The sequence below is a fragment of the Oryctolagus cuniculus genome, chromosome 16 (genome assembly GCF_964237555.1).
Source record: "Oryctolagus cuniculus chromosome 16, mOryCun1.1, whole genome shotgun sequence".
NCBI lineage: Eukaryota > Metazoa > Chordata > Mammalia > Lagomorpha > Leporidae > Oryctolagus > Oryctolagus cuniculus.
The window spans coordinates 67,713,312-67,735,426 of record NC_091447.1 but is presented as its reverse complement, the minus strand read 5'-3'; the positions used below and the strand labels follow the sequence as shown (position 1 = coordinate 67,735,426).

The window sequence follows — 22,115 nt, the reverse complement described above, 5'->3', positions numbered from 1 at the left end:
TTTCATCCACTGGTTCACTCCCCAATTGGCTGCAACAACTGGAGCTGTGCCAATCTGAAACCAGGAGCCAGGAGCCTCCTCCGGGTCTCCCACATAGGTGCAGGGGCCCAAGCACTAGGGCCATCTTCTACTGCTTTCCCAGGCCATAGCAGAGAACTAGATCGGAAGAGGAACAGCCAGGACTTGAACCAGCGCCCACATGGGATGCCAGTGCTGTAGGCCGGGGCTTTAGCCCACTGCACCACAGTGCTGGCCCCAAGCTTTATGTTTTTAAAACATCTGTTATGATTATCACACTCTTATGCCATCTGGATCTTTAAGTTTTCTATTCCAAATTCAGTGTGTTTAATTTTTTATAGCTGAGATTACATTATAAATTATGTTGAACTGACTTCTTTATGTTGAATTTTCCTCTTAAAAACAGACTTTCAAGGCCGGCACCGTGGCTCACTTGGTTAATCCTCCGCCTGCAGTGCCGGCATCCCATATGGGCGCCGGGTTCTCATCCCAGTTGCTCCTCTTCCAGTCCAGCTCTCTGCTGTGGCCCGGGAGTGCAGTGGAGGATGACCCAAGTGATTGGGCCCTGTACCCGCATGGGAGACCAGAATGAAGCACCTGGTTCCTGGCTTTGGATCAGTGCAGTATGCCGGCCGTGGCCATTTTGGGGGTGAACCAATAGAAGGAAGACCTTTCTCTCTCTCTCTCACTAACTCTGCCTAATTAAAAAAAAAAAAAAGTCTTTCCATTTGTTTGTGATGCATTTCATGGCTTCTGGAGTACATTAAAATTTTCCTCATTTCATTATGTTCTATATATGGACACGTCTACCCATTAGCCTAATTTTTCCCAATTTTCCATTATGTTTGACACCTTACAAAAACTAAACTAGAAAAAAAAAAAACAGATCTAAAAAGAGTTCCAGGTTCTGTGACAGCATACATGTTTGAGAGGCACTAATTTAAATATCTTCTGGGACCAGCGCTGTGGCACAGCTGGTTAAAGCCCTGGCCTTTGTGGTGCAGCTGGTTAATGCCCTGACCTGAAGCGCTGGCATCCAATATGGGCACCGGTTCAAGACCTGGCTGCTCCTCTTCCGATCCAGCTCTCTGATGTGGCCTGGGAAAGCAGTAGAGATGGCCCAAGTCATTGGGCCCATGCACCCACGTGGGAGACCTAGAAGAAGCTCCTGGCTCCTGGCATCAGATCAGCTCAGCTCAGCTCTGGCCATTGTGGCCATCTGGGGAGTGAACCAGTGGATGGAAGACTTCTCTGTCTCTACCTCTCTCTGGAACTCTTTCAAATAAAATAAATCTTAAAAAAATAAAAATAAATCTCTTCTATTCCTTTGGAATTTGGACCAGAAGTTGGGCATCCCATGGGGGCTAGTAAACCCCACATAGCCCTTTTTTTCCTTTTAGGTAAATAAATCTTTAAAAAAAAAAAAAAAGGCAGAATGACAGAGTGAGGGAGAGACCGTGAAAGTGATGTGCTGGCATCACAAGCAGGGTTTTAACCCACTGCATCACAGCCCCAGCCCTGACACGCATGATCTCATACCTTCCCACAGACCTGCACACAAGTTCTACCATATTTATATTAGCAGAGATGTTCTAATCCCTTCCATTGACCCAACAATTCTACTTCCAAGTATTCAAGGAAATAATGGGGGAAGAGACAAAGGGGAGTGATCAGGATGTTTCTAGCACTCTTTACTACAGAAAGACTGGAGACAGTGTAAGAGTATTCATTCTTTTTGTTGTTCAAATCTCATTATCTTTGCATTTATTTCTTTGAGAAACAGAGGGACTGGGAAACAGATCTTCCATCTGTTGGTTCACTTCAAAGACCGACAATGGCTAGGAGGCTGAAGTCAGAGCCAGGACATCAACCCGAGTCTCCTACATGACTGATGGAAGCCAAATCACTTGAGCTGTCATTTGCAGTCTCCCCATGTCTGCATGAGCCAGAAGCTGGAGTCAGGACCCATAGCCAAGTACTGACCAGGCACTTGGATGGGGAGCAAGTGTCTTAATCTCTAGGCCAAATGACTACCCCAGAAATAATTTTTTAAGTAGCACACTGAATCTAGCAAAAATGAAAAGACTAACAGGCTAGAATGTCAGAAATGGTTTAATCCAGAACAAAGCAAAGATGTTCATCTTTATCATTCCTTACTGTAAAGAAATAAAGCAAGAAAAATAAATATAAGATAAAAGTTTACAAAGTAGGTAAGACTCTCTTATTGGTATTGACAAGACTATATATATATAGAAAATCCAAAATAACCCACAAGTTGAATAAATAGTTGAATTTATAAATGTCACTGGATGTAAGGGTAATGTATAAAGATACTGCAATTTACATATTAACACCAAAAATGAAAAAATATGTAGCAAAATATACCATATATCCAGAAATAAATGAAAGGTATTCAAATCTCTAAAATTATAACTATAAAACATGGTTGCAAAAAGTTAAAGATGTAGGTAAACAGAAGATTGTACTATCTGCATCAATTGCAAGACTCAATATTGTAAAGATGTTGATTTTCCTCAAGGTACTGTATAAAGTTAAAACAATTCTAAGCACAGTCCCTAAAGATTTATTTCTAAAAATAAAGACTCCAGGCTGGCGCTGTGGCTCACTAGGCTAATCCTCTGCCTGAGGTGCCAGCACCCCAGATTCTAGTCCTGGTTGGGGCACCGGATTCTGTCCCGGTTGCTCCTCTTCCAGTCCAGCTCTCTGCTGTAGCCCGGGAAGGCAGTGGAGGATGGCCCAAGTGCTTGGGCCCTGAACCCACATGGGAGACCAGGAGGAAGCACCTGGCTCCTGGCTTCAGATCGGCACAGTGCGCCAGCCGCAGCAGCCACTTGAGGGGTGAACCAACAGAAGGAAGACCTATCTCTGTCTGTCTCACTAACTCTGCCTGTCAAAAAAAAAAAAAATTCCAAAACAAAACAGTAGAGAAGATAGGATAATCTTAAAGATTAAAAACAATGTTTGAATCAGGATAAAATCAACTATTACATATATGTATCAAGAATCATATGGTCCCTGTAAATATATATAATTTAATGTATTATATTTTTAAAGGTTAATTTATTTTTTAAACAATTTATTTGAAAGTCAGAGTTACACAGAGAGAAGGAGAGGCAGAGAGAGAGAGGTCTTCCATCTGCTGGTTCACTCCCCAAATGGCTGCAATGGCCAGAGCTGTGCCAATCCAAAGCCAGGAGCCAGGAGCTTCCTCTAGGTCTCCCACATGGGTGCAGGAGCTGAAGGACTTGGGCCATCTTCCACTGCTTTCCCAGGCCACAGCAGAGAGCTGGATCGGAAGTGGAGCAGCTGGGACTCAAACTGGCGCCCATATGGGATGCCAGCACTGCAGGTAGTGGTTCTACCTACTGTGCCCCAGCGCCAGCCCCTAGGTTTTTTGAAATTGGCTATCAACACCAGATTTCCAAAAAATACTACAAAGTAACAAAAATTGAGAGTATAGGGTTGGTGCAAGGAAAGACAAATGAACCAAGAGGCAGAGATTATCTAATAAATCCATATATATACACACTTTAACCCTCACATCCTACAAAAAACTATTCAAGGTGGGTGTCTGGCCTAGCAGTCAGGATGCCAGTTAAGATATCCATGTCCCATAAAGCAGTGCCTGGTTCAATACTAGCTCCATTCCTGACTCCAGCTTCCTGCCTACCACATTCTGGGTGGCAGCAATGGTGGCTCAGGTGGCTGGGTCCCTGCTATCCATGTGGGAAACTCGGATTGAGATTCTGATGCTGAGGTCCAGCCCCAGCTGGGGATAATTGTGGGCATTTGGGGAGTGAACCAGCAGATGGAAGGATCTGTGTGTGTGTATGTGTCACTCTGCCTTTCAAATAAATAAATCTTAAATAATAGTCTTTTGTCCTGAGACTTTAACCTGGGAAGAAAGTAGCCTAGAACTTTTGAGGCCCACTACAAACACTCAGACTGCCTGGAAGAAGAGCTAATGCATGAGGCTGGCATTGTGGTACAGCAGGTTAAGCCACTACCTGCAACACTGGCAAACTATATGGGAGCCAGTTAAAGTCCTGGCTGCTCCAATTCTGATCCAGCTCCCTAGGAATGGCCTGGGAAAAGCAGTGGAAGATGACCCAAGTACTTGGGCCCCTTCCTCCTATGTAGGAGACCAGGACGTTGTTCCAGGCTTTGGCCTGGTCCAGCCCTGGCTGTTGCTGCCATTTAGAAAGTGAACCAGTAGATAAAAGATTCATTCATTTTCATTCTCTCTTCCTCTCTCTCTCTCCCCCCCCCTCTGCTTCTCTTTCTCTATAACTCTTTCAAGTAAATAAATCTTTAAAAAAGAAAGACTAATGCAGCCTCCTGCATAGTCAAAATATGGGGGCAGAGCTCATCCAAGGAATCTTTTCAACCCTAGGATCCAGACATACCTGAAGCTAATTAAAAAAGCCAAGGGCTATTTAGTGATCAAACCAATACGGTCCCCTATGGCTTATAAAAATATTGAAAAGACAAGTCAAAGACTGTGAAAAGTTATCTATAATATATATGTAATATACAAATTATATTTTATATATAATATACGAATTATACTTTATATATAATATAGATTTTTATATATGCATATGTATCTAGATATACAGATACTCATATATCCAATAAAGGATAAGTGACCAGAAGGAAACCCTTCAATTAAAGAAAAGGATATGAAAAATGGATGAAGTGGTTAATAGGTACCCTCATAAAAGCAGACATCCTAATAGTCAAGAAGCTTACAAAATCATTACATATCACTGCAAATTAAAAGCAAGGAAAATATCACTATACTCTCTGCTAAATAGTCAAAATTAGAAAGTGTAGAACAACTAAAAAATTCATGCACTGTTTTGAGAATCTTTGGTGGAATCAACAATTTGAAAAACTAGAATACCTATCGAAACTAAGCATAAAGTCAACCCTTATGAGTCATTAACTTCATTCCTTCTATACAGCATATACTGAGAGAAGTGTCAGAATTCTACCAACAGGACATTTAAAAAGCAAACTAGGTGTCAGCACTGTGGCACAGCAGGTTAAGCTGCCACCCAATACTGGCATCCCAAAAGAGCACCAGTACTGAGTCCTGGCTACTCCACTTCTAACCTGCTAATGCATCTGGGAAAGCAACCATTAGCTTGGGCCCCTGCCACTCATGTGGGAGACCCTGATGGAGTTCCAGGCTCCTGGCTTCAGTCTGGTCCAGCCTGGTGTTGCATCGATTTGGGGAGTGAACAAGCAAATGGAAGATCACACTCTATTTCCCTATGTCTAACTCTGCCTTTCAAATTTTTTAAAAAAGCAAACCACGCTTTGACATTTTGTTGAACAAAAGACAAGTACAAAACTGTTATAGTCTAACATTTTTAAAAATCAAGAATAAGCAAACCTAATCAGTTGTAATAACTCAAAACTATGGTTGTCTCTGTGGACTAATTATTGAGAGGGGGAATGAATGAACTTTCTGCAGCCTTAGAAATGGGTTTACCAGGGTGTATATCTATGTGAAATTCCAGCAAGCTTTACACTGAAGATTAGCATACTTCATGCCTATTAGGGGTCAGCACTGTGGCTAGGTTAAGCCTCCACCTGCAATGCCAGCATCCCATATGGGTGCTGGTTCAAATAAAAACAAACAAACAAACAAACAAAAAAAAAAACAGTAAAATGTGACTAAGGGGAAGTATCATATACTTTTAAAGATAAAAAGAGGATACAATAGACACACAAAAAAGTGGTCAAATGTACCTGAAATAATTCATACTGTTTATCTTCTCAGATTAAAAATCAAAAAACTATTCCCTGCTTGAAGATGTCAAATATAAATCTTTCTCCATTAACATGGAATGACATCCTGCCTGATGCTTATCCCAGCTACCTGTAGGTAGCCAGACCTCTCGCCTTTGAGATCACAGTAGCTTTGGTAGATGTGTATTTTTTCCATGAGTACAGAGACATAACAGGACTGAACTGTGGACATAACAATACTGCTCCAAACCAAGACCAACACAAATCAAGGCTGCAACATCAGCAAAATGACACCAGAACTTGTCACAAAGGCCAAGAAGCAGTGTGTGACTTCAACAGAGGAGCTTACGGATTTTCTACGCAGCTGAGGAAACTGAAGTCAATCACTTTATATAGAGTTTTGATCAAGTATCGATCAGTTTAATAATCAGGAAAATGAGCTGAAAATTGGAGTCCACAGGGTCCCTGTGCATCTGTCTGTCTGGCCCACTAAGTGGAAAATAATGGCTTCTTTTATGCCTTCCAAATCTCATGCAAATTCTTGTTTTAGACAATTCTAACCTGGAACCAGAAAAAGAATTCTGAGAAATGTAGTTCCTAGCCATATCCAAGTTAATACAGTTTTTAAACTCAAAACGTTGGGTCCAAATCCTAGCCATGAGCAAAAGCAAAGTACAAAATATAAAAATAGTATATCACATAAGATCATTCTCTTTCAAGATCTACCTATTATTAATTGCTGTTGGGATTATTTACTAGAATTGAACTCTTAATGGTAAAAACTTATATTCTCAAAATTTTTAGTTTCTGTTAGTTACAAAAAAGAAATGGAAAAATATGGAGCACTTTCCAGTATCTGCCTTGCTATACCAAAACAACAACAGAAACTAAAGTATCAATACCATAATGACTAGACACTTAGAGACCAAAGGGCATTCATTAGAGATAAGTCTGTCTAAAAAAGATTACTCGTGTGTGTGCACATGAAAAAATACATATACTTCAAATACCCCGTGGATCAAAAAGACTTTGAAATGGAAATATTTCTATCTGAACCAAAATAAATGTACTGCATACTAAAAAACATATGGCTAAGTGCATCACCTTAAATGTTCCCATCAAAGTATCAGAAATCAAAGGCCCAGCAGTTCATGTTAATGATGAGGCATTGATCTTCATTTCTCTTGTGAATTTTCTTATACACAGAAGTGATATCCACACAGGCTTCACCACACAGAAGTTTCTTTCAGATGTCCTCGGGTCTTCACAAAAGACAATCTCCTGTATTCACACATTTGCAGGGAATCTGCCCAGGATCTGAAGAAGCCTTGCAGGTTCCTGTGTTCCTTACATTCATGTGTTTTCTCTAGCGTGAGTTTTCACATGTCTCCGAAAGTAGGCCGGGCACACAAAGGCTTTGCCACACTCCTTGCATTCGTACGGCTTCTCTCCAGTGTGGCTTCTCACATGTCTTCGGAAGGAGGAGGGACAACTGAAGGCCTTCCCACACTCCAGGCATTCAAAGGGCTTCTCTCCAGTGTGCATCCTTGCGTGCACCGTGAGGTACGAAGAGTGACGGAAGGCCTTCCCGCAGTGCTTACATTCGTAGGGCTTTTCCCCAGTGTGCGTTCTCATGTGGATCCTAAGGGCTGAGGGGTAAATAAAGGCTTTCCCACATTTCTTACACGCGTAAGGTTTCTCTCCAGTGTGCGTCCTTATATGCACCGTAAGGTGGGAGGAGCTGATGAAGGCTTTCCCGCATTCCTTGCATTCATAAGGCTTCTCGCCACTGTGCGTTCTCAGGTGTTCGGTGAGGGAAGAGGAGCGATTGAAGGTCTTCCCGCACTCCTTACATTCATACTGGCTCTTCCCAGCGTGATCACGCACGTGCACTCTGAAGGCCGAAGGACAGCTGAAGGCCCTCCCACAAGCCTTGCACTCATAGGGCTTCTCTCTGCTTTGATTTTTCACATGTGTGTTAAGGGAAGTGGGGAGGTAGAAGGCTTTCCCACATTCTAGACACTCGTAGGGTTTCTCTCCGGTGTGTTTCCTCATGTGGATACTTAGGGAGGAGGGGCAGTTGTAAGCTTTCCCGCACTCCTTACACTTATAGGGTTTCTCCCCGGTGTGTGTTCTCAGGTGGACGGTGAGTTTAGAGGACTCGCTGAAGGCCTTCCCACACTCTTTACACTCGTACGGCTTCTCTCCTGTGTGGATTCGGAGGTGTATGATGAGGTGCGAGGAGGAACTGAAGGCCTTCCCACAGTCCTTGCACTCGTAGGGCTTATCGCCACTGTGAATTCTTTTGTGTTTGGAGAGAGAAGAGGAACAAGTGAAGGCCTTCCCACAGTCCTTGCACTCGTAGGGCTTATCTCCGCTGTGAGTTCTTTTGTGTTCTGTGAGGGAAGAGGCACAGCTAAAAGCTTTCCCGCAGTCCTGGCATTCATGGTTGGTCTTTCCAGTGTGAAGCTTCATGTGTGCCCTGAAGAGCGAGGAGCAGCTGAAGGCTTTGGTGCATTCCTCACATTCGTAGGGCTTCTCTTCATTGGGAGTTCTCATGTGCTTCCTAAAACAGGCAAGAAAATGGAAGGCTTTCCCACACGCCTTACACTCATAGGGTTTGCTTCCGGTGTCAGACTTGCTGTGCGTCCTAAGCGATGGCTGGTCCCCAAAGGCCCTTCCACACTCACGGCGTTCACAGGGTTTCACCTCAGTAGTTCTCTTGAGGTTTGGAATGTGGCTCAAGGTGTGTCCACACTGGCTTTCTTCATTACGTTCAGAGATGTTCTCCACCACAGGACTTAAAAACAAAAAGCACCCTATTAGTAATAAGTTGGTACCATTCTCGGTGAATCTGTTGTCTGCCCTATCTAGTTATAAGCTGAAAGTTCTCAGAGAACGCCCTACCGTAGCCAATACTGTCACTGAGTTTTGGACTTACGGGATTTTTCTGATAATTGTTTACACCTGAAGTGTATGTCAAGTATCCAATAACTCAGTCTCATTTGTGGGAGAAACCACCTTGGCAAAATTCTCTGTGAAATCACAATGTTTCTTAAATCTTATGATATTTTAAGATTCTCTCCTGAGATACTACTTTCTCTTATTTGAGTATCACTCACCTCAAATGTCTCTCATGGCTTTTGCTCTGTTGATCAGTGTCATGGTATTCCAAGTTTGCACATAAAATGGAGGACCAGGAATCATTCCTTTTGAATCTTAGAATTTTCTGTTTATGAGATACTTTTTCTCCATTAATGTCTTGCGGAGCAATTGGTTCATTAGTTTTAGATTTGGTCTCAAAACCTGAAACAAAAAAGTGAAGGCATCTGTGGGCCAAGGACTTTGAGCAGTGTGGCTATCTCAAGATTTTGGTGTCAACAGGCACGAGGGTCAAAATGGTAAGCATTTAACTGAGAAATAGGAGCAGCAGTTGGCACAGCAGTTAAGCTATGGTTTGGGACACCCATATCTCATATCAGAGTGCCTATGTTCGAGTCCCAGCTCTGCTCCTCATTCCAGCTTCCTGTTAATGCACATGCTAGGAGACAGCAGTGATGGCCCAAGGGCTAGGGTTCCTGCCATCCAGGTGGGAGATCTGGATGGAGTTCCAGGCTGTTGCCTTTGGCCTGGTCCAGTCCTGGCCTTTGGAAAGTGAACCAGCATACAGAAAATCAATTGATCTCTCTCTCTCTCTCTCTCTCTCTCTCTCTCTGCCTTTGAGATAAATTAAAAATGAAATAAGTATTTAAAAATGTAATTAAGAAATAATTTTATGAAGATTGAGACAGATGGAAAAACAAGTAGACTAGTCTTAGAAGAAAAAAACAGAAAAGAATTAGGTTAAATGCACATGGCTAAATACTAACTTACAAAAAGGAAATACGGGATATGGGAGGCCTTTGCCAAGAACAAGGAAGACAGTCATCTGTGGAAGATCAGCCTCCTTAGATAAAACAAGGTTGTGTTTTTGTTTTTATTTGATTTTAATTTTATTTTTATTTTTGCCCGTAATAAGGACCATCTATCCCAAGGATTCTTGCCTTCCTGGTACTCTGCCGTACAGATGTCCTGGGTAAGTCCTCCCTTTGCTGTCTGCAGGTCCTCTTGTTCCCACTGGGAAATGAGGTGAGGTGTGTGCAGCAGGTATCCTGAGGGAGAATAACACAGAACCACAAACATTTCCATAAGACAGGACCAAAATGGATTTTCTGGTATCCCAAAGATGACAGATGTGAGTTTAATAGTGTCGCTCCCCCTCCTCGCGGAGGAACGACACAGGACCCTGCGCTGTTCTCCCGTCTGCTCGGCCCTCCCCGGGCTCGCTGCTGGTTCCTCCCGGGCTGGCTACTATCCCTTCCACCTCCGTGGAAGGGCAGTTCCCCCTGGCCACATTCCCCACTTCCGCAGGGGAGCGGCACACCGCCGGCCGGCTCTCTTGGGGGCTGCACAGGTGTTCCCCTTAGATGTTCCCCTTAGATGTTCCCGGTGCATGCCGTCTCTCTCCTCCTTTATAGTCCTCCTCTGCCAATCCCAACTCGGCTGCCCACACGCCGAGTACGCTGCTCTCCACCAATCAGGAGCAAGTCCTACAGTTTATTGACTGAACTGGAGGCAGCTGTGTAAAAGCTGTTTTCTTCTCTCCCAGCGCCATATTGTGGGAGAGCAGATGCACAGAATAAGTCTTAATTCCAGTAACTTAGTCTAGTCCGAATTGCTCCCCACAGATCCCCCTTTCTTTTTATTTTTGGCGTTGATACGCGCCTGTCTTCGGTGTCCCGCAGCACACACTCTGCTCTGCTTGCTAGAGTTGCCACAGGTTCTTACAAGTCCTATCAATCAGGCAAACCGAATCCGGGTCCTCTCTTCGCCATGTTGTGAGGAGGTTTTTAGGCGCTGATGCGTGCCTGTGTTCGGTGCCCTGCAGCGCATGCTCTGCTCTGCCTGCAGGGGCTTACAAGCCCTAACAATCAGGCAAACCGAATCCAAGCCTTCTAATTGCTGTATTGTGGGGAGGCCTTACTGATGTTAATTCGTGCCTGTCTTCGGTGACCTGCGGCGCATAAGCTGCTAGCCGCCCGCAGGTGCTCATCGCCTCACTTAATCAGGCAGACCGAATCCAAGCTCTCACATTGCAGTGTTGTGGGGAGGCCTTATTGATGTTAATTCGTGCCTGTCTTCGGTGACCTGCGGCGCATAAGCTGCTAGCCGCCCGCAGGTGCTCATCGCCTCACTAATCGGGCAGACCGAATCCAAGCCTTCTCATTGCAGTATTGTAGGGAGGCCTTTCTATTTCTCTATTTCTCTATCTCTGGGCATTCCTATTTCTCCCATTTTACTTCTATCTTCCAGCATTCCTATTTCTCTCATTTTACTTCTAAATTTCTGTTTCTCTTATCCCTGCGGCTTCCCGGCGCCCGCCCCAAGGCTATTTCTCGGCGGCTTTCCGGCTGAGCCGCTTCAGCCCGCGTCTCTCTCATCTGCGCGGCTCGGCTTTGCGCGCACACTCCGCGGTCTCGCACTTAGCCCAGCGTTCCCTATCTACTTGTGCCCCGCACGCTCTCTCTGCGCACGGCAGCCTCCGCGAGTCACACAGCGTAGCTTACGTCTCCGCCATTAGCATTCAATCTAAGTTCCCCGGGCTAGCCTGGCGAATTCAACCCAGCTCACGTCTCCGCCCCACGATTTGGCTTCCCGTCCTTTGCTCCCCGGGCTAATCAGACGGATCCCAACCGGGCTTACGTTTCCGCTTCTGGTTTTAACTTTTCGCCCCCTATTCCCGGGCTAACTTGAGAATCCCAAAGTGGCTTTCGTCTCCGCCTCGGCCTGCCCCCCGCGGCTTCAATTTCCCTAACATTTTTCTCTACCCGGTATGTTTCCCCAAGCTTTCCTCCAACAATACTCCTCCCTCATTTCTCCTGGCTTCTCCCCACAGTCCGTATCTGAGTCTGTTTGTTCTAGCTTTCACTTTCGCTCTCGACCTTAGAGATTTCTCCCAGCTTCCCCCCGTAGTCCGTATCTGAGTCTATGCCTAGGCTTTCAATAGCTCCTTCCGGCACCTTTTTCGTCCGGCTTTTCCCTAGGCCGTTTGCTAGTCTCTCTCTCCGGTATTTTCCCAGATCTTCCCGTTTCTTCCCTCCTAAGTTTCCTATCCGTCCTAGGTTTCCTATCCGAGTCACGGCACCATTATGTCGCTCCCCCTCCTTGCGGAGGAACGACACAGGACCCTGCGCTGTTCTCCCGTCTGCTCAGCCCTCCCCGGGCTCGCTGCTGGTTCCTCCCGGGCTGGCTACTATCCCTTCCACCTCCGTGGAAGGGCAGTTCCCCCTGGCCACATTCCCCACTTCCGCAGGGGAGCGGCACACCGCCGGCCGGCTCTCTTGGGGGCTGCACAGGTGTTCCCCTTAGATGTTCCCCTTAGATGTTCCCCTTAGATGTTCCCGGTGCATGCCGTCTCTCTCCTCCTTTATAGTCCTCCTCTGCCAATCCCAACTCGGCTGCCCACACGCCGAGTACGCTGCTCTCCACCAATCAGGAGCAAGTCCTACAGTTTATTGACTGAACTGGAGGCAGCTGTGTAAAAGCTGTTTTCTTCTCTCCCAGCGCCATATTGTGGGAGAGCAGATGCACAGAATAAGTCTTAATTCCAGTAACTTAGTCTAGTCCGAATTGCTCCCCACAAATAGCAGTGAAATTTCAAATTTGTTTTAAAAAGAAAAAGCATGTGTCCCGGGGTGGGCAGAAGTAGCCTCTGACATCCAAAACTGATCTGACATTCATAACTAAATTTCAATATTACCAGCTAATTTGATATTTGTTCTCCCACCAAACATAGACAACCTCATGGAATGCCAACTTGGAACAAAGGGGCTCCGAGATCACAATAAAATATAACAGAACAAGGCCACTTTGTGACTTTTTGTTTAAGGACAGACCAAACAAAAGGTACTATGCCACCCAAAAAATACTCAATAATAGAACTGCCTCCACTTTCTGTTCAACATCTAAGGTGACTGCATGTGTGGCACAGTGGGTTAAGCTGCACTGAAGACGCTCCTATCTATATCAGAGTTCCTGGGTTTCAGTGTAATATCCATTTACAACCCAGCTTCTTAAGAGGCAGTAGGAAAATGAATCTTGATGTGAATGGAAGGGGAGAGGGAGTGGGAAAGGGGAGGGTCGTGGGTGGGAGGGACGGTATGGGGGGGAAAGCCATTGTAACCCATGAGACGTACTTTGGAAATTTATATTCATTAAATAAAAGATAAAAAAAAAAAAAAAAAAAAAAAAAAAGAGGCAGTAGGGCCGGCGCCGTGGCTCACTAGGCTAATCCTCCACCTGAGGCACCGGTACTCCGGGTTCTAGTCCCAGTTGGGGCACCGGATTCTGTCCCAGTTGCTCCTCTTCCAGTCCAGATCTCTGCTGTCGCTAGGGAGGGCAGTGGAGGATGGCTCAAGTACTTGGGCCCTCCACCCACATGGGAGACCAGGAGAAGCACCTGGCTCCTGGCTTTGGATCAACACAGCATGGCCGCAACACACCAGCCGTAGCGGCCACTTGGGAGGTGAACCAACGGAAAAAGGAAGACCTTTCTCTCTCTCTCTCTCACTCTCACTCTCTTACTCTCTCACTGTCTTCTCTGCCTGTCAAAAAAATAAAAAATAAAATAAAGAGGCAGTAGAAGATGGCCAAGTACTTGGATTCCTACTATCCATATGGGGGAACTAGATGGAGTTCTGGGCTCTTGGCTTTGGCCTGCCCCAACCCAAGCTGTTGTGGACATTTGGGAAGTAAACCAGGGGATGGACTATATCTACCTACCTACCTACCTCTGTCACTCTGCCTTTCAAATAAATAAAAATAACCATGGGTTTCACATTCATGGATTCAACCAACTGTGGATAGAAAATATCCAGGAAAAATACTCTATCTATACTGAACATTTACAGACCATTGTCTCTGCCTTTATTCCCTAAACAATACAACAACTATTTACAACTATTTATTTATGTTGGATTAGGAATTATAAATAATGTAGGGGTGATTTAAAGTATATTGGATGATATATTCTATGCAAATACTACACCGTTTTACCTATAGGATTTGAGCAGCCAGAGTTCGGCATTCACAGGGGGTCCTAGAACTAATCCCCATGGATACCAAGGGATGACTATAGACTCAGCTGATCTTTGGCAAGGGAGCAACAGCAATACAATGAATAAAGGACAGTCAATTTTCACAAATGGTGCTGGACCAACTGGGCATCCACAGAATGAAAATGAGCCTACAGCCTTCACAAAAATTAACTCAAAATGAGCCACATACCTGAACATCATACACAAACCTAGAAAACTAGGAGATAGCAGGGGGAACCAGCACTGTGATATAGCAGGGTAAGCCACCCACCCTTTGCATTGCTGGCATCCCATCTCCAAGTCCATTTAGTTAAGCACATGTGCTCCTGCTAGTCTTTGGGTAAAGGGCACTTGTCAGCAGTAAAATCCTCAGAAGCCCTCAAACCACAAACCTCCTCTACATGCCCCAAAGCAGTCCCTAGAGTCTGCACCACACTTTCCACACTTAACAAGCCTCAAGGCTTTCAGTCACAAGAAAAAAGAAAGGCCAGTTCAATACACAGATGTTTATTTTCACGGTGAAGTCACTAGACTGCAAGCTCTTTGGGACCAGTGAGCATGTTGGTATCATTTACCAATGTATTCCCATTCTGTAACCCAAATCCTTCTAGAACAAGGCGAAGTACTTAGGACAACATGACTTTCTAAACAGTTACATGAGAAAAATGCTGCTATTCTTACCTAGTGAGGCCAGGTTCTGGAAGTTTTCCAGCATCACATCTCGGTAGAGGGTCCTCTGAGCAAGGTCCAGCAAAGCCCACTCCTCCTGGGTAAAGTACACAGCCACATCCTCAAAGACCACACAGTCCTGAAACATCCCACAAAATAGACTAAGAAAAGTGCAGTTCCTCTCACGTGTACAAAAGGATGGGTGAGGTTGACAACACTGGGGAACTGAGCATCAATTTGTAGAAGATTCTAGAGTCTCCATGCATCTACTCTGAGACTCAGCTGTCAGATCCCTTTCCCTTTCTGTTCACACATACTTCCAGGTGAGCCAATCCTGTCTCAGATTTTTAAACTTTTTAAGTTTTATTCATTCATTCATTTCAAAAGGCAGAGTGACAGAGGGAAACAAACCTTCCATCCACTGGTTCACTCCCCAAATGCCCATGACAGTCATGGCTGGGTCAGGCCAAGACCAGGAATCAGAACTCTATGTGGTTCTCCCATGTGGATGGCAGGAACCCAAGTACTTGGGACATCATCTGTTGCCCCCAGGTGCATTAGCAGGAAGTTGGATCTGCAGCAGAGGCAGAACTTGATCCCAAGCACTGGCAAAGGTGGTAGCACCCCAATTGGCAACTTAAACACTGTTCACTTCAGATTCAACACTCTAAAATACTAAAATTTTCTCTGTGGTTTGATGGTAATGAGATAGGAAAAACCAAGGTGTTTTTCCCACACGTGCATTCACTTGGTTTTTTTCTACTCTTGCACAGACAATACAGCAAAGAACACTTTTTTCCTCATTAAAGAAATCTGACAGGAAGGAAACAGAGACAGAGAGAAAAGGAGATCTCCCATCTACTAATTTGCTCCCCTCCTAATCACAATGGCTGGCCAGGTTGAAACCAGGAGCCCAGAATTCAATCTAGGTCTCCTGTGTGGGTGACAGGGACCCAAGTACACGAGACATCGCTGCTGCTTCCTAAGGTGCACATTAGCAGAAAGCCGGTACTGGAAGCAAAGCTGGGACTTCAACCCAAGCACTTTGATATGGGATGCAGGAATCCCAAGTAGCATCTTAACCACTACACCAAATGCCTGTTCTAACACAGAACACTTCTTTTTTTTTTAAGATTTGTTTATTTGAAAGGCTGTTACAGTGAAAGATGGGGAGCATAGGGAGGGGGGTCTTCCATGCACTGGTTCACTCCCCAAATGGCCACAACAGCCATAGCTGGGCCAGACCTAATCCAGAAGCCTGGATCACTGTCGAGGTCTCCAGTATAGGTGGCTGGGGCCCAAGCACTTGGGCCATCTTCTGCTGCTTTCCCAGGTGCAGCTGGGACCTGAACCAGCACTCACGTGGGATGCCAGCATTGCAAGCAGCAAGCTTAACCCATTGTGGCACAATGCCAGCACCGACACAGGATATTTCTATTTTTATTTTTGACAGGCAGAGTGGACAGAGAGACAGAGAGAAAGGTCTTCCTTTTGCCGTTGGTTCACCCTCCAATGGTCGCCGCGGCCGGTGTACCGCGCTGATCTGATGGCAGGAGCCAGGTGCTTATCCTGGTCTCCCATGGGGTGCAGGGCCCAAGCACTTGGGCCATCCTCCACTGCACTCCCTGGCCACAGCAGAGAGCTGGCCTGGAAGAGGGACAACCGGGACAGAATCCGGCGCCCCGACCGGGACTAGAACCCGGTGTGCCGGTGCTGCAAGGCGGAGGATTAGCCTAGTGAGCCGCAGCGCCGGCCCAGGATATTTCTAATGCCAGATGTGTGTGTAGTGGATTGGGTAGGGTGGATAGCCACAACACAGACATTCTCATCAGCTAGGTATCCTCCAATGCAATTCAGCTTCTGATCCTGTCTAGCTGGCAATAGAGTCAGGTCCCACAAAGTACTTCCCACTTCAGACAAATATTGCAAACAGTACATTGTCACCTATACTTCTGAGAGAAAGACTCTAGAAATGAAATAACTCCCCTATTGATACCTCAGTTCTTTGTTTTAGAAACAATTTTACCAGCTATCTTATTCCCTTTAGAGCAGTCAGCATAATAGGAAACACAGGATCAAATCTAAATGAAGTTTTGATGAATAAAATCACTCTTGCAGAGGGAAGGGCTGGGAAGCATCTGGGCCAGTAGTTAAGATATCCATAATCCTATCAAGATGCCGAAATTTGATTCCCAGCTTTCGCTCCCACCTCAGCTTCCTGCCAACCCAGAGCCAGGGAGGCAGCAGGTGGGATCCTGCCATACATGTGGGAGATCTGGATTGAGTTATCAGTTGCTGGCTCCAGCCCTGCACCCAATCTTAGACATCATAAAAATTTGGGGAGAATAAACCAACAGATGTGAGCTCTCTCTGCCTCTAGAATAAAAAATAAAAAAATATTCACATTCATACACAGACACACACACATGGAATGGGAACTTTTCCCTTTTTTTCCCCCCTCACAAACCTGAGAGGCTCAGAAGCCACCACAAACCTGGCTGTACTTTCTCGCATTCTAGGCCAGGGGTTGGCAAACGATGGTGCACAGGCTAAATGGAGCCTGCCAGCTGTTTGTGTGAATAAGATCTTATTGGAAAACAAGCAAGCAATTGTTTCTGTACCATCCACAGTTGCTTTTGCATTACAATGACAGCTGTGAGTTGCAATGGAAACTGTATGCCCTAGAAAGCTTAAAACATTCACCATGGGCCCAAATTAGAAACAGTTAGGAGGAGGAGCACCCAGAAGGAGAGCTGCAGAGATGGAAATCATCTTTTGCAGGATTATTACCTCTTACTTACCTGTATCATATTTTTCTGTAACTCATCAGCTACTCTGTCTCCCTCCATGTTTTATCTTTCCTAAAGAGAAGCAAGATATTAGAAAGTTAAAGGTAAAGCCAACGACATAAGAATCCAGATTGCCCCTCCCCTTCCCATTCTCTTGAGCCTAGATGCTGCAAATCAGCTAAGAGTGACAGCTCCCCTCAGCACAACCCATACACTCCAGGACGCTCAAGCAAACACACACTGATCTTGTACGCAGGTGTCGCAACCTTTTCTTCTAAAGCTAGGAAACAGGGCTGCAGTTCTTACTGATCTGAGTTTTTTAAGATTTATTTATTTGAAAGGCAGAGTTACAGAGAAATGGAGAGAGACAGAGACAGATTTTCCATCCCCTGGTTCACTCCCCCAATGGCCACAATAGCCGAAGCTAAGCCACGCCAAAGCCTGGAACTCCACCCAGGTTTCCTATGTGGGTGCAGGGGCCCAAGCACTTGGGTTATCTGCTACTGCTTTCCCAGGTGCATTAACAGGGATCTGGATTGGAAGTGGGAACAGCTGGGATGGGAACAAATGCTCATGTGGGATGCCAGCATTGCAGGCAGCCACTTAACCAGCTGTGCCACAATGCCACAAAGTTACCCCACTGCTGATCTTAAAGAAGTGGTTAAGAGTGACATTTTGTAACTAAGTTAACTAAAGCCTGAGAAAGTCTGGTCCCAGTTTGCCCACGCTAACAAAAGGCATAAAATGTATTAAACCACAATATACAATTGCTATGTCAAATTTATGCACCAGGCTTCTGAGGGCTCTACTCCCAACCAACATTTCTTAACTTCTTGCACCTCTAGGCAGGCTAAAAAGCATCACTGCTCAGTCTCTGACTTCCACCTCTGTCAGTGCAGCTGCAGGGCTCCCTAGTTTTTTAAGTAAATCATCGGTCTGTTGAATTACAAATGCATCAGGCAGAGAAGTCCGCTATGCTATGCTGTGATCCAAGTGCTAAATGCATATGGTACAGCAGTGGCAGAACACTCAACCCGCATCATCCCTGACAGTGATATCTGCAGCGCTGTCTCACAAATTTCAAACAACAAAAAGTCAACACTTCCCCCCCACTGCAGTGCAACAAGAAGCATATATGAAAGTTGATTAAAAAAAAAAAAAAATCGTGTGGCCATTTGGAGTAGCCCATATCAGAGTGACTGGGTGTGAGTCCCAACACCATTTTCTGCTAATATGCACCCTGGGAGGCAGCAGACGATGGCTCAGATGCTTGGGTCCCTGCCACCCTTGTGGGAGACCTGCATTGAGTTCCAGGCTCCTGGCTCTGGCCTGGCCCTGGAATGGCCCAGCTCCAGATTTTACATTCTTAGGGAATGAACCAGCAGACAAAAGATCTCTGTCTGCCTTTAAAATAAAATGAAAATAAATGTTTTAATTATGCCATTTAAAAAAAGGTTGATTTATTTGAAAAGTGATAAGGGTGGAGAGATAGATATTCCACACACCGCTTCACTCCCCCAGATGGCTGCAACAGCTGGGGCTGGGCCAGGCTGAAGTCAGGAGACAGGAATTCCATTCAGGTCTCCCATGTGGGTGGCAGGGGCCCAAGCATTTGGGCCATCATCTGCTACCTCCACAGGTGCTTTAGCAGGGAGCTAGATGGGAAACAGAGTAGCCAGAACTTGGATATGGGATGCCAGCATCACAGGCGGCAGCTTAAGCTGCTGTACCACAACACAGGCCCCAATTATGCCACTATTTACTGTAAGGAGTAACCATGATGTAAGAGTAACTGTATACCTTAGATTGTTCATTCCTCATTAAGCTTTGAAAACCAGATGTCATAATAACCAGTTTGACAGGAAATCCTAGAGGCAATTAGCCACACATTCAATGTCACTCAATTAGAAAGCTGCTGAAGAGGATATGAATGCAAATCTATTTGTCATCAAACCCTAAACTCCCAGTGAATGTTTCTGAACACATATTTATAACTTGGCTGTTATTAGGCCCTTTATGTCCTAAATTGTCAGAATTTAGCCTACAGCCATTTTGAGCACTATTAAGAGCGGAAAAGTGAAATGTTTTATTTAAAGGGGGATCATTTAGCTCCTTCTCCTGATTATACCCTATGTTTCAGGCAACACTATTTCCTTCAAGGCCCTTACTTCCTGCTCCTTCATTTTATATTTATATAGGCAGTATTTCCCCACACTCGGCTATGTGCAGTCAGAGAGGATAAAATACAGAACAAAACAGAAAAAGTCTGAAGTATAACCACCAGTTAAGATGCCTTGTCTTACATCACAGTGCCTGCATCTCACACCCCGCTCTGGCTCCTGACTCCAGCTTCCTCTACTGCAGACCCAGTGATGGCCCAAGTAATTAGGTCCCTGCCACCAGCAAGAGACTCGGGTGGAGTTCCCAGCTACTGACTTTGGGTCGGCCCAATCCAGGCCATCGCAGGCATGTCTGGAGTGAACCAGTGGATGGCAACTTTCTCTCCTTACCTGACCAGCTCTCTATCAAATAAGTATTTTTAAAATGCCACACATTATAGGGATAAGGAAAAACACAGATATTTGTATTCACCTTGTTAGTCAGGACTGGTTATGTGGCAGGGCAGAAGCAGAAAATTAAGTCTTTGAGAAAACATGGAAATCCACAACTGGTTTAGTATATACATATTTATAAGCATCATCAATTCCCAGAGAAAATAAATCAGTAAAAAGGGGTTAATCACAGAGGTATGAGATTGGGAAAAGAACAGCCTGAAGATTTAGAAACAAAAAAGAAAGTAGGATAAAATTAAATCAGAAAAGTCAAAAATGTATCCATCCTTTGAAAATCTAATTAAATTGGCAAAGTCAGCAATTTTAAGAGCTGAGGAGCACAGATAAAAATGTTAGAAATAAAAGTGAGTCACAATTTACAAATATTGTTGAGGAAATAAAAAAAATCAAAGGAATAGATATGAAAATTACAAATAATGAATCTCTACAAGTAGTAAAACTTCTAGCAATGGTCTAAAATACAAAATCTGAATACATCCAGTTATTATAGAAAAAGCAGTAGTTTAAAAACACCCCCACAAAGAAAACTGAAGTTGCAAGGTGTTTTTACAGGCAAGTTCAACAAATAAATGGGGGGGGGGGGTGTTTTCTCGAGTAGTTCCAATGCCAGAAGGGTACAACTCAAAAAATATGAGCGCTCTCATGCACAGGGGTGCAAAGTAAAATTAGTATCGCTGGGAGTTGAGTAATGAGAATAAATCACCAAGTCCGTTTCATCCTGGAAATGAAAGATGACTAAAAATCAAATCACTGATTGAAATGATCCAAGACAATAATAGAAAAAGATGATGTGACTCAGGCCCTTGACTCAAAACAGTGACTAATCTACTTCAGTCTCTACTGGTGATGAAGAGTTAGCCCAGCAGGGCTTAAAAAAAAATTTAAAAAAATAAAAAATAAAATTAAAAAAAAAAGGTTTTTTATTACCCTTCTCCTCCCTCCCCCCAAAAAAATCAAAACCCACAGCAAACACCTATTTAATGACGAAAGACAGTTGTTCCCTCTCGGATCAGGAAGCGGGCAAGGATGCAAGTTATAAGCTATTCTACTTGAAACTGGAGGTCTTGGCAAGGGTAGCAAAGAAACAAGAAAAGGAATGTGCAAAGAACTAAAAAAAAAAATGGAAAAAGTTGCACGTGGCCGACGACCACAGTATCCGTGTGCAATTTAAGGCGTCTTTACACAAATGATGAAAACGTGTCAGGGGGTGTGAGGCAGCGAGGCCGGGGAACAGTGTATTTACATCCAGCTCGCCTGCGTGCACCTGGACGCCACGTAGCCCACGGTGCCCGCGGGGGGCGTGGGGGGTGGAGAGGTGGGGACCCCGGGCGCCCGGGCCCCCCGCTGCTCACCCAGACCTGCGGGGATCCACGCACCAGCGCCCAGAACGATGCTGACGGGGTTTCTGCACCTCCGCCCTGCCCGGGAGTCGCCCCGTCTGCCGGCCCCAGCCCAGATGTCCCGGTTCGGGAACTTGGGAACCGGCAGCGGCGGAGCTGACGGGGCCCTCAGGGGAAGCCCCGGGCCCGGGTCTGCGAGAGGAAATGCAGATTGCGCCCCGCCAGGCCCAGTCCTCGGCCTCCAGCTACCCAGACACGGAGGCGGGCGGGGCCGAGCCCAGGTAAGACACCGCCCGAGGCAAAAATTTACCTCCAGCCCCAACACAGGCGCAGGGTGACATGGCGGCCGGCTCGCGCATGCGCAGACGCCCACCTCTGACCCTGGTGTCGGCGCCGGGAGCGGCGTAAGGGGCGGAGCCTCGGGAGGTGGGGACTTGGGATGACTGACAGCAGCAGCCGGGAGTGGGCGGGGGTGAACAGCTGTAGCCGCAGGTAGATGAGAAATGCTAGTTTTCGCAGGGGCTGAGGGGAAAGAATTAGAACAGTGGGCGAGGCTGAGGATGTGGCTTGCTAATATTCTAAAGGGCGGAGCTAGGGAAGACTGACAGGGCGTGGTTGAGGCTGGGGTCTTGGGGCAGGGCTTAGGAGCCTGGGCCTGGGGGCAGGGGCTGAGGTTAGGGTCTGATGTCCAGTAATGGACCACGGAATGCTCTTAGGATGCAAGTCAGTTGCATTTACACCTATTTTCCCTGTACATAGAACATGCGTGCTTGCCACCCAACCTCCCTGTGCGATAATCTCTCGTTCCCA

General features: G+C 45.5%; 1 protein-coding gene across 6 annotated transcripts; it reads right to left on the bottom strand.

Annotated features, from left to right (window-relative positions):
* Nucleotides 1–2,112: 2,112 nt before the first annotated feature.
* ZNF699 (zinc finger protein 699) lies at nucleotides 2,113–21,695 on the bottom strand. Of its 6 annotated transcripts, none has more exons than XM_008250765.4 (6): nucleotides 21,616–21,695; nucleotides 17,405–17,464; nucleotides 14,616–14,742; nucleotides 9,843–9,950; nucleotides 8,922–9,105; nucleotides 2,113–8,599 (listed from the first exon to the last, which is right to left on the bottom strand). In XM_008250765.4, exons 2-6 carry the CDS (start codon nucleotides 17,450–17,452, stop codon nucleotides 7,153–7,155), a joined length of 1,914 nt encoding a protein of 637 aa, XP_008248987.2. In that variant the 5' UTR covers nucleotides 17,453–17,464; nucleotides 21,616–21,695; the 3' UTR covers nucleotides 2,113–7,152. The 6 variants fall into 6 exon arrangements, with proteins under 6 accessions (XP_008248987.2, XP_017194267.2, XP_051694008.2 ...); XM_017338778.3 differs by having other exon boundaries at nucleotides 19,985–21,676; XM_051838048.2 differs by having other exon boundaries at nucleotides 4,549–8,599; nucleotides 14,616–14,700; nucleotides 21,616–21,686.
* Between the last annotated feature and the right edge of the window lie 420 nt (nucleotides 21,696–22,115).